At 54.1% G+C, this 12,708-nt stretch overlaps 1 protein-coding gene across 1 annotated transcript in view; it reads right to left on the bottom strand.

Annotated features, from left to right (window-relative positions):
- The window catches only part of chtf18 (CTF18, chromosome transmission fidelity factor 18 homolog (S. cerevisiae)), a 98,246-nt gene that overhangs the window by 62,908 nt on the left and 22,630 nt on the right, over positions 1-12,708 (bottom strand). Inside the window, 3 exon segments of the mRNA XM_052504992.1 lie at positions 5,336-5,477; positions 7,769-7,821; positions 11,799-11,891. Coding sequence (XP_052360952.1) covers positions 5,336-5,477; positions 7,769-7,821; positions 11,799-11,891 — 288 coding nt within the window.

Raw genomic sequence — 12,708 nt, 5'->3', positions numbered from 1 at the left:
CAACCTCCTCCACCAGTCCTGTTCCCCAACCTCCTCCACCAGTCCCGTTCCCCAACCTCCTCCACCAGTCCTGTTCCCCAACCTCCTCCACCAGTCCTGTTCCCCAACCTCCTCCACCAGTCCTGTTCCCCAACCTCCTCCACCAGTCCTGTCCCCAACCTGTTCCACCAGTCCTCCCCCAACCTCCTCCACCAGTCCTGTTCCCCAACCTCCTCCACCAGTCCTGTTCCCCAACCTCCTCCACCAGTCCTGTTCCCCAACCAGTCCTTCCCCAACCAGTCCTGTTCCCCAACCTCCTCCACCAGTCCTGTTCCCCAACCTCCTCCACCAGTCCTGTTCCCCAACCTCCTCCACCAGTCCCCCCAACCTCCCCAACCTCCTCCACCAGTCCTGTTCCCCAACCTCCTCCACCAGTCCTGTTCCCCAACCTCCTCCACCAGTCCTGTTCCCCAACCTCCTCCACCAGTCCTGTTCCCCAACCTCCTCCACCAGTCCTCCTGTTCCCCAACCTCCTCCACCAGTCCCCAACCTCCTCCACCAGTCCTGTTCCCCAACCTCCTCCACCAGTCCTGTTCCCCAACCTCCTCCACCAGTCCTGTTCCCCAACCTCCTCCACCAGTCCTGTTCCCCAACCTCCTCCACCAGTCCTGTTCCCCAACCTCCTCCACCAGTCCTGTTCCCCAACCTCCTCCACCAGTCCTGTTCCCCAACCTCCTCCACCAGTCCCGTTCCCCAACCTCCTCCACCAGTCCTGTTCCCCAACCTCCTCCACCAGTCCTGTTCCCCAACCTCCTCCACCAGTCCTGTTCCCCAACCTCCTCCACCAGTCCTGTTCCCCCTCCTCCACCAGTCCTCCTCCACCAGTCCTGTTCCCCAACCTCCTCCACCAGTCCCGTTCCCCAACCTCCTCCACCAGTCCCGTTCCCCAACCTCCTCCACCAGTCCTGTTCCCCAACCTCCTCCACCAGTCCTGTTCCCCAACCTCCTCCACCAGTCCTGTTCCCCAACCTCCTCCACCAGTCCTGTTCCCCAACCTCCTCCACCAGTCCTGTTCCCCAACCTCCTCCACCAGTCCTGTTCCCCCTCCTCCACCTCCTCCACCCAGTCCTGTTCCCCAACCTCCTCCACCAGTCCTGTTCCCCAACCTCCTCCACCAGTCCTGTTCCCCAACCTCCTCCACCAGTCCTGTTCCCCAACCTCCTCCACCAGTCCTGTTCCCCAACCTCCTCCACCAGTCCCGTTCCCCAACTATCCTCCACCAGTCCTCCCCACCAGTCCTGTTCCCCAACCTCCTCCACCAGTCCTGTTCCCCAACCTCCTCCACCAGTCCTGTTCCCCAACCTCCTCCACCAGTCCTGTTCCTCCACCAGTCCTCCCCAACCTCCTCCACCAGTCCTGTTCCCCAACCTCCTCCACCAGTCCCGTTCCCCAACCTCCTCCACCAGTCCCGTTCCCCAACCTCCTCCACCAGTCCCCCCAACCTCCTCCACCAGTCCTGTTCCCCAACCTCCTCCACCAGTCCCCCAACCTCCTCCACCAGTTCCCCAACCTCCTCCACCAGTCCTGTTCCCCAACCTCCTCCACCAGTCCCGTTCCCCAACCTCCTCCACCAGTCCTGTTCCCCAACCTCCTCCACCAGTCCCGTTCCCCAACCTCCTCCACCAGTCCCGTTCCCCAACCTCCTCCACCAGTCCTGTTCCCCAACCAGTCCTGTTCCCCAACCTCCTCCACCAGTCCTGTTCCCCAACCTCCTCCACCAGTCCCGTTCCCCAACCTCCTCCACCAGTCCTGTTCCCCAACCTCCTCCACCAGTCCTGTTCCCCAACCTCCTCCACCAGTCCCGTTCCCCAACCTCCTCCACCAGTCCCGTTCCCCAACCTCCTCCACCAGTCCTGTTCCCCAACCTCCTCCACCAGTCCTGTTCCCCAACCTCCTCCACCAGTCCTGTTCCCCAACCTCCTCCACCAGTCCCCCAACCTCCTTCCCCCCCAACCTCCTCCACCAGTCCTGTTCCCCAACCTCCTCCACCAGTCCTGTTCCCCAACCTCCTCCACCAGTCCTGTTCCCCAACCTCCTCCACCAGTCCTGTTCCCCCTCCTCCACCAGTCCTCCCCAACCTCCACCAGTCCCGATCCCCAACCTCCTCCACCAGTCCTGTTCCCCAACCTCCTCCACCAGTCCTGTTCCCCAACCTCCTCCACCAGTCCTGTTCCCCAACCTCCTCCACCAGTCCCGTTCCCCAACCTCCTCCACCAGTCCCGTTCCCCAACCTCCTCCAACCTCCTCCACCAGTCCCGTTCCCCAACCTCCTCCACCAGTCCTGTTCCCTCCACCAGTCCTCCCCCAACCTCCTCCACCAGTCCCGTTCCCCAACCTCCTCCACCAGTCCCGTTCCCCAACCTCCTCCACCAGTCCCGTTCCCCAACCTCCTCCACCAGTCCTGTTCCCCAACCTCCTCCACCAGTCCTGTTCCCCAACCTCCTCCACCAGTCCTGTTCCCCAACCTCCTCCACCAGTCCTGTTCCCCCAACCTCCCAACCTCCTCCACCAGTCCCGTTCCCCAACCTCCTCCACCAGTCCTGTTCCCCAACCTCCTCCACCAGTCCTGTTCCCCAACCTCCTCCACCAGTCCTGTTCCCCAACCTCCTCCACCAGTCCTGTTCCCCAACCTCCTCCACCAGTCCTGTTCCCCAACCTCCTCCACCAGTCCCGTTCCCCAACCTCCTCCACCAGTCCCCCCAACCTCCTCCACCAGTCCTGTTCCCCAACCTCCTCCACCAGTCCCGTTCCCCAACCTCCTCCACCAGTCCCGTTCCCCAACCTCCTCCACCAGTCCCGTTCCCCAACCTCCTCCACCAGTCCCGTTCCCCAACCTCCTCCACCAGTCCTGTTCCCCAACCTCCTCCACCAGTCCCGTTCCCCAACCTCCTCCACCAGTCCTGTTCCCCAACCTCCTCCACCAGTCCTGTTCCCCAACCTCCTCCACCAGTCCTGTTCCCCAACCTCCTCCACCAGTCCTGTTCCCCAACCTCCTCCACCAGTCCCGTTCCCCAACCTCCTCCACCAGTCCCGTTCCCCAACCTCCTCCACCAGTCCCGTTCCCCAACCTCCCCACCAGTCCTCCTCCACCAGTCCTGTTCCCCAACCTCCTCCACCAGTCCCCCAACCTCCTCCACCAGTCCCGTTCCCCAACCTCCTCCACCAGTCCTGTTCCCCAACCTCCTCCACCAGTCCCGTTCCCCAACCTCCTCCACCAGTCCTGTTCCCCAACCTCCTCCACCAGTCCTGTTCCCCAACCTCCTCCACCAGTCCTGTTCCCCAACCTCCTCCACCAGTCCCCCCAACCTCCTCCACCAGTCCCCCCCCAACCTCCTCCACCAGTCCCGTTCCCCAACCTCCTCCACCAGTCCTGTTCCCCAACCTCCTCCACCAGTCCTGTTCCCCAACCTCCTCCACCAGTCCTGTTCCCCAACCTCCTCCACCAGTCCCGTTCCCCCTCCACCACCTCCTCCACCAGTCCTGTTCCCCAACCTCCTCCACCAGTCCTGTTCCCCAACCTCCTCCACCAGTCCCCCCCAACCTCCTCCACCAGTCCTGTTCCCCAACCTCCTCCACCAGTCCTGTTCCCCACCACCTCCCCAACCTCCACCACCAGTCCCGTTCCCCAACCTCCTCCACCAGTCCCGTTCCCCACCAGTCCTCCCCAACCTCCACCAGTCCCGTTCCCCCAACCTCCTCCACCAGTCCTGTTCCCCAACCTCCTCCACCAGTCCCCCAACCTCCCCAACCTCCTCCACCAGTCCCCCAACCTCCTCCACCAGTCCCGTTCCCCAACCTCCTCCACCAGTCCCCAACCTCCTCCACCAGTCCTCCTCCACCAGTCCTGTTCCCCAACCTCCTCCACCAGTCCTGTTCCCCAACCTCCTCCACCAGTCCTGTTCCCCAACCTCCTCCACCAGTCCTGTTCCCCAACCTCCTCCACCAGTCCTGTTCCCCAACCTCCTCCACCAGTCCTGTTCCCCAACCTCCTCCACCAGTCCCGTTCCCCAACCTCCTCCACCAGTCCCGTTCCCCAACCTCCTCCACCAGTCCCGTTCCCCAACCTCCTCCACCCGTCTCCCAACCTCCTCCACCAGTCCTGTTCCCCAACCTCCTCCACCAGTCCTGTTCCCCAACCTCCTCCACCAGTCCCGTCCCCCAACCTCCTCCACCAGTCCTGTTCCCCAACCTCCTCCACCAGTCCTGTTCCCCAACCTCCTCCACCAGTCCTGTTCCCCAACCTCCTCCACCAGTCCTGTTCCCCAACCTCCTCCACCAGTCCTGTTCCCCAACCTCCTCCACCAGTCCCGTTCCCCAACCTCCTCCACCAGTCCTGTTCCCCAACCTCCTCCACCAGTCCTCCCCAACCTCCTCCACCAGTCCCGTTCCCCAACCTCCTCCACCAGTCCTGTTCCCCAACCTCCTCCACCAGTCCCGTTCCCCAACCTCCTCCACCAGTCCTGTTCCCCACCACCTCCCTCCACCAGTCCTGTTCCCCCTCCAACCTCCTCCACCAGTCCTGTTCCCCAACCTCCTCCACCAGTCCCGTTCCCCAACCTCCTCCACCAGTCCTGTTCCCCAACCTCCTCCACCAGTCCTGTTCCCCAACCTCCTCCACCAGTCCTGTTCCCCAACCTCCTCCACCAGTCCTGTTCCCCAACCTCCTCCACCAGTCCTGTTCCCCAACCTCCTCCACCAGTCCTGTTCCCCAACCTCCTCCACCAGTCCTGTTCCCCAACCTCCTCCACCAGTCCTGTTCCCCAACCTCCTCCACCAGTCCTGTCCTGTCCCCAACCTCCTCCACCAGTCCCGTTCCCCAACCTCCTCCACCAGTCCTGTTCCCCAACCTCCTCCACCAGTCCCGTTCCCCAACCTCCTCCACCAGTCCTGTTCCCCAACCTCCTCCAACCACCAGTCCTGTTCCCCAACCTCCTCCACCAGTCCTGTTCCCCAACCTCCACCAGTCCCGATCCCCAACCTCCTCCACCAGTCCTGTTCCCCAACCTCCTCCACCAGTCCTGTTCCCCAACCTCCTCCACCAGTCCCGTTCCCCAACCTCCTCCACCAGTCCTGTTCCCCAACCTCCTCCACCAGTCCTGTTCCCCAACCTCCTCCACCAGTCCTGTTCCCCAACCTCCTCCACCAGTCCCGTTCCCCAACCTCCTCACCACCAGTCCTGTTCCCCAACCTCCTCCACCAGTCCCGGTCCCCAACCTCCTCCACCAGTCCCGATCCCCAACCTCCTCCACCAGTCCTGTTCCCCAACCAGTCCCGATCCCCAACCTCCACCACTCACGTCGTCGCTGAGTAGTTCAGTGTAGTGTTGAGGAGAAAACTGATCCACCCAGAGACGAGAAGATTCCTCCTCCTCTTCCTCCTCTCGATCCCCCTCTTCTCTCTGTCTGCCGTCCAGCTCTCCAAACTCTTCATCCACTTGACTGAATACACACACACACACACACACACCACACACACACACACACACACACACACACACGTTTATGCTATAAACAAGTATTAATGTACAGAAACGACAATATGTACCAGGTGTGACACACACAGTATCACCTGATACAGGACCAGTCAAAGGTTTGGACACACCTCCTCATTCAAGGGGTTTTCTTTATGTTGAATAATAGTGAAGACATCAAAACTATGAAATAACACATATGGAATCATGTAGTAACCAAAAAAGTTTAAACAATATATAATATAAAGAGATTTGCTTGGACCAAGAAACACAAGCAATGAACATTAGACCGGTGGAAATCTGTCCTTTGGTCTGATGAGTCCAAACTTCTTCTACCATAGTCCCATATCTATTAACTAACCAACTACTCCAACAGTCTGAAAAGATAGATGGAATCCTTCTTCTACCATAGTCCCACACAACCTTCCAATGTATTATATTTACATGGTCCTAAAGCATTGAATGTATATAAAGAGGACAGACAGGACTCAGCCACCATCCTCAGTAGCCTTCTAAGTTGTCAACGCCAGGAGGTTTGGCATTGCTCCAAGTCCAATTTTTAGAGTTTTGGTCCCAACCGCCGTGTCTTTGTGAGACGCAGAGTAGGTGAACGGATGATCTCCACATGTGTGGTTCCCACCGTGAAGCATGGCGGAGGAGGTGGTGTGATGGTGTGTGGTTCCCACCGTGAAGCATGGAGGAGGAGGTGGTGTGATGGTGTGTGGTTCCCACCGTGAAGCACTGAGGAGGAGGTGGTGTGATGGTGTGTGGTTCCCACCGTGAAGCATGGAGGAGGAGGAGGTGTGATGGTGTGGGGTTCCCACCGTGAAGCATGGAGGAGGAGGTGGTGTGATGGTGTGTGGTTCCCACCGTGAAGCATGGAGGAGGAGGTGGTGTGATGGTGTGTGGTTCCCACCGTGAAGCATGGAGGAGGAGGTGGTGTGATGGTGTGTGGTTCCCACCGTGAAGCATGGAGGAGGAGGTGGTGTGAGGTTCCCACCGTGAAGCATGGAGGAGGAGGTGGTGTGATGGTGTGTGGTTCCCACCGTGAAGCATGGAGGAGGAGGTGGTGTGATGGTGTGTGGTTCCCACCGTGAAGCACTGAGGAGGAGGTGGTGTGATGGTGTGTGGTTACCACCGTGAAGCACTGAGGAGGAGGTGGTGTGATGGTGTGTGGTTACCACCGTGAAGCACTGAGGAGGAGGAGGTGTGATGGTGTGTGGTTACCACCGTGAAGCATGGAGGAGGAGGTGGTGTGATGGTGTGTGGTTCCCACCGTGAAGCACTGAGGAGGAGGTGGTGTGATGGTGTGTGGTTCCCACCGTGAAGCACTGAGGAGGAGGAGGTGTGATGGTGTGTGGTTCCCACCGTGAAGCACTGAGGAGGAGGAGGTGTGATGGTGCTTTGCTGGTGACACGGTCAGTGATATATTTACATTTCAAGGCACACTTAACCAGCATGGCTACTAGAGCATTCTGCAGCGATACACCATCTCATCTGGTTTGAGGGACTATTAGTGGGGCTTTCATTTGTTTTTCAACAGGACAATGACTCAACACACCTCCATAATATATAATATAATATATGCCATTTAGCAGACGCTTTTATCCAAAGCGACTTACAGTCATGTGTGCATACATTCTACGTATGGGTGGTCCCGGGAATCGAACCCACTACCCTGGCGTTACAAGCGCCATGCTCTACCAACTGTGCTACAGAAGGACCACCTCCATGCTGTATAAGGGCTATTTGACCAAGAAGGAGAGTGATGGAGTGCTGCATCAGATGACCTGGCCTCCACAATCACCTGACCTCAACCCAATTGAGATGGTTTGGGATGAGTCGGACAGCAGAGTGAAGGAAAAGCAGCCAACAAGTGCTCAGTATATGTGGGAACTCCTTCAAGACTGCTGGAAAAGCATTCCTCATGAAGCTGGTTGAGAGAATTCCAAGGTTGTGCAAAGCTGTCATCAAAGCCAAGGGTGGCAACTTTGAAGAATCTCAAATATGTTTTGATTTGTTTAACACTTTTTTTGGTTACTACATGATTCCATATGTGTTATTTCATAGTTTTGATGTCTTCAATATTATTCAACATAAAGAAAACCCCTTGAATGAGTAACTTTAGATTGGTACTGCATGCACACACACACACACACACACACACACACACACACACACACACACACACACACACACACACACACACACACACACACACACACACACACACACACACACACACACACACACACACACCTGTTGAGTCGCTCTGTGAGGCGCTGAGATTCCTCCACCACTTGGCGATGACGCTGCAGAAACAGTCAGAAAATCAGAAACAGACAGAAAGTCAGAAACAGTCAGCTCAGTCAGTCAGAAACAGACAGAAACAGACAGCTCAGTCAGTCAGAAACAGACAGAAACAGTCAGCTCAGTCAGTCAGAAACAGACAGAAAGTCAGAAACAGTCAGCTCAGTCAGTCAGAAACAGACAGAAACAGTCAGCTCAGTCAGTCAGAAACAGACAGAAAGTCAGCTCAGTCAGTCAGAAACAGACAGAAAGTCAGAAACAGTCAGCTCAGTCAGTCAGAAACAGTCAGCTCAGTCAGTCAGAAACAGACAGAAACAGTCAGCTCAGTCGGTCAGAAACAGTCAGCTCAGTCAGTCAGAAACAGACAGAAACAGTCAGCTCAGTCGGTCAGAAACAGTCAGCTCAGTCAGTCAGAAACAGACAGAAACAGTCAGTTCAGTCAGTCAGATACAGTCAGCTCAGTCAGTCAGATACAGTCAGCTCAGTCAGTCAGAAACAGTCAGCTCAGTCAGTCAGAAACAGTCAGCTCAGTCAGTCAGAAACAGACAGAAACAGTCAGCTCAGTCAGTCAGAAACAGTCAGCTCAGTCAGTCAGAAACAGACAGAAACAGTCAGCTCAGTCAGTCAGAAACAGACAGAAAGTCAGCTCAGTCAGTCAGAAACAGACAGAAAGTCAGAAACAGTCAGCTCAGTCAGTCAGAAACAGTCAGCTCAGTCAGTCAGAAACAGACAGAAACAGTCAGCTCAGTCGGTCAGAAACAGTCAGCTCAGTCAGTCAGAAACAGACAGAAACAGTCAGCTCAGTCAGTCAGATACAGTCAGCTCAGTCAGTCAGAAACAGACAGCTCAGTCAGTCAGAAACAGACAAAAACAGTCAGCTCAGTCAGTCAGAAACAGACAGAAACAGTCAGCTCAGTCAGTCAGATACAGTCAGCTCAGTCAGTCAGAAACAGACAGCTCAGTCAGTCAGACACAGTCAGCTCAGTCAGAAACAGTCAGAAACCATCAGAAACAGTCAGCTCAGTCAGTCAGAAACAGTCAGCTCAGTCAGTCAGAAACAGTCAGCTCAGTCAGTCAGAAACAGTCAGCTCAGTCGGTCAGAAACAGTCAGCTCAGTCAGTCAGAAACAGACAGAAACAGTCAGCTCAGTCAGTCAGCTCAGTCAGTCAGAAACAGACAGCTCAGTCAGTCAGAAACAGACAGCTCAGTCAGTCAGACACAGACAGCTCAGTCAGTCAGAAACAGTCAGAAACCATCAGAAACAGTCAGCTCAGTCAGTCAGAAACAGTCAGCTCAGTCAGTCAGAAACAGTCAGCTCAGTCGGTCAGAAACAGTCAGCTCAGTCAGTCAGAAACAGACAGAAACAGTCAGCTCAGTCAGTCAGCTCAGTCAGTCAGAAACAGACAGCTCAGTCAGTCAGAAACAGACAAAAACAGTCAGCTCAGTCAGTCAGAAACAGACAGAAACAGTCAGCTCAGTCAGTCAGAAACAGACAGCTCAGTCAGTCAGACACAGACAGCTCAGTCAGTCAGAAACAGTCAGAAACCATCAGAAACAGTCAGCTCAGTCAGTCAGAAACAGTCAGCTCAGTCAGTCAGAAACAGTCAGCTCAGTCGGTCAGAAACAGTCAGCTCAGTCAGTCAGAAACAGTCAGCTCAGTCAGTCAGAAACAGCCAGCTCAGTCAGTCAGAAACAGCCAGCTCAGTCAGTCAGAAACAGACAGCTCAGTCAGTCAGAAACAGACAGCTCAGTCAGTCAGAAACAGACAGCTCAGTCAGTCAGAAACAGACAGCTCAGTCAGTCAGAAACAGACAGCTCAGTCAGTCAGAAACAGACAGCTCAGTCAGTCAGAAACAGACAGCTCAGTCAGTCAGAAACAGACAGCTCAGTCAGTCAGAAACAGACAGCTCAGTCAGTCAGAAACAGACAGCTCAGTCAGTCAGAAACAGACAGCTCAGTCAGTCAGAAACAGTCAGAAACCATCAGAAACAGTCAGCTCAGTCAGTCAGAAACAGTCAGCTCAGTCAGTCAGAAACAGTCAGCTCAGTCAGTCAGAAACAGTCAGCTCAGTCAGTCAGAAACAGTCAGCTCAGTCAGTCAGAAACAGCCAGCTCAGTCAGTCAGAAACAGACAGCTCAGTAAGTCAGAAACAGACAGCTCAGTCAGTCAGAAACAGACAGCTCAGTCAGGATTAGGATTAGGTCAGAAACAGACAGCTCAGTCAGTCAGAAACAGACAGCTCAGTCAGTCAGAAACAGTCAGAAACAGACAGAAACAGTCAGCTCAGTCAGTCAGAAACAGTCAGCTCAGTCACAGAAACAGTCAGTCAGCCAGAAACAGTCAGCTCAGTCAGCCAGAAACAGTCAGCTCAGTCAGCCAGAAACAGTCAGCTCAGTCAGTCAGAAACAGTCAGCTCAGTCAGTCAGAAGACAGTCAGCTCAGTCAGAAACAGTCAGCTCAGTCAGTCAGAAACAGACAGAAACAGTCAGCTCAGTCAGTCAGAAACAGTCAGCTCAGTCAGTCAGAAACAGTCAGCTCAGTCAGCCAGAAACAGTCAGCTCAGTCAGCCAGAAACAGTCAGCTCAGTCAGCCAGAAACAGTCAGCTCAGTCAGTCAGAAACAGTCAGCTCAGTCAGTCAGAAACAGTCAGCTCAGTCAGCTCAGTCAGAAACAGTCAGCTCAGTCAGAAACAGTCAGCTCAGTCAGAAACAGTCAGAAACACTCAGCTCAGTCAGAAACACTCAGCTCAGTCAGAAACAGTCAGCTCAGTCAGCTCAGTCAGAAACAGTCAGCTCAGTCAGAAACAGTCAGAAACAGTCAGAAACAGTCAGCTCAGTCAGAAACAGTCAGCTCAGTCAGAAACAGTCAGCTCAGTCAGAAACAGTCAGCTCAGTCAGAAACAGTCAGCTCAGTCAGAAACAGTCAGCTCAGTCAGAAACAGTCAGCTCAGTCAGAAACAGTCAGCTCAGTCAGAAACAGTCAGCTCAGTCAGAAACAGTCAGCTCAGTCAGAAACAGTCAGCTCAGTCAGAAACAGTCAGCTCAGTCAGAAACAGTCAGCTCAGTCAGAAACACTCAGCTCAGTCAGAAACAACCAGCTCAGTCAGAAACAGTCAGCTCTAGACTTTGGAAGGGTGTGTGTGGACATGTTTACGGTGAAGGTTTAACTATACGACCAGAAGTAGAATAGTAAACAAGCTCAAATTTAACAAACGGGAACATTTTGTTGGTCCCCATAAGGTCAAATGCTGTTTCTAGGGGGTTTGGAGGTTAAGGTTAGAATTAGGTTAAGGGTTAGGAGCTAGGGTTAGGAGCTAGGGTTAGGAGCTAGGGTTAGGAGCTAGGGTTAGGAGCTAGGGTTAGGAGCTAGGGTTAGGAGCTAGGGTTCAGTCTTTGGGTTAAGGTTAGGATTAGGTTAAGGGTTAGGAGCTAGGGTTAGGAGCTAGGGTTAGGAGCTAGGGTTAGGTCTTTGGGTTAAGGTTAGGATTAGGTTAAGGGTTAGGAGCTAGGGTTAGGAGCTAGGGTTAGGAGCTAGGGTTCAGTCTTTGGGTTAAGGTTAGGATTAGGTTAAGGGTTAGGAGCTAGGGTTAGGAGCTAGGGTTAGGAGCTAGGGTTAGGAGCTAGGGTTAAGGTTAGGATTAGGTTAAGGGTTAGGAGCTAGGGTTCCGTTTTTGGGTTAAGGTTAGGATTAGGTTAAGAGTACCTGTTAGGTTTACGGAAAATGAATTGTGTCCCCCCGCAAGGTTAGCTGTATGTGTGGGGGTTAGGGTTAGGGTTAGTGTTAGGGTTAGGGTTAGTGTTAGGGTTAGGGTTAGGGTTAGTGTCCCCCCGCAAGGTTAGCTGTATGTGTGGGGGTTAGGGTTAGGGTTAGGGTTAGTGTTAGGGTTAGGGTTAGTGTTAGTGTTAGTGTTAGTGTTAGGGTTAGGGTTAGGGTTAGTGTCCCCCCGCAAGGTTAGCTGTATGTGTGGGGGTGTACTCACCTTCTCGGCCACCTGTTCTCTCAGTACCTCGATGGGAACAGCCAGCAAACCCAATGCATTATGGGAGCTACGAAAAGCACTGGAATCCACAGCCTAAAAGACACAGTAAATAAGGGAGACAGAGAGAGAGAGGTGACTGGGGTCCTATAAGACAGTAAATAAGGGAGACAGAGAGAGAGGTGACTGGGGTCCTATAAGACAGTAAATAAGGGAGACAGAGAGAGAGAGGTGACTGGGGTCCTATAAGACAGTAAATAAGGGAGACAGAGAGAGAGGTGACTGGGGTCCTATAAGACAGTAAATAAGGGAGACAGAGAGAGAGGTGACTGGGGTCCTATAAGACAGTAAATAAGGGAGACAGAGAGAGAGGTGACTGGGGTCCTATAAGACAGTAAATAAGGGAGACAGAGAGAGAGGTGACTGGGGTCCTATAAGACAGTAAATAAGGGAGACAGAGAGAGAGGTGACTGGGGTCCTATAAGACAGTAAATAAGGGAGACAGAGAGAGAGGTGACTGGGGTCCTATAAGACAGTAAATAAGGGAGACAGAGAGAGAGGTGACTGGGGTCCTATAAGACAGTAAATAAGGGAGACAGAGAGAGAGGTGACTGGGGTCCTATAAGACAGTAAATAAGGGAGACAGAGAGAGAGGTGACTGGGGTCCTATAAGACAGTAAATAAGGGAGACAGAGAGAGGTGACTGGGGTCCTATAAGACAGTAAATAAGGGAGACAGAGAGAGAGGTGACTGGGGTCCTATAAGACAGTAAATAAGGGAGACAGAGAGAGAGGTGACTGGGGTCCTATAAGACAGTAAATAAGGGAGACAGAGACAGAGAGAGAGGTGACTGGGGTCCTATAAGACAGTAAATAAGGGAGACAGAGAGAGAGGTGACTGGGGTCCTATAAGA

This window comes from Oncorhynchus keta, unplaced genomic scaffold (assembly GCF_023373465.1).
Source record: "Oncorhynchus keta strain PuntledgeMale-10-30-2019 unplaced genomic scaffold, Oket_V2 Un_contig_2177_pilon_pilon, whole genome shotgun sequence".
NCBI classification, from domain to species: domain Eukaryota; kingdom Metazoa; phylum Chordata; class Actinopteri; order Salmoniformes; family Salmonidae; genus Oncorhynchus; species Oncorhynchus keta.
Note: the sequence above shows the minus strand (reverse complement) of the source record. Positions and strands in the feature narration are given on the sequence as shown.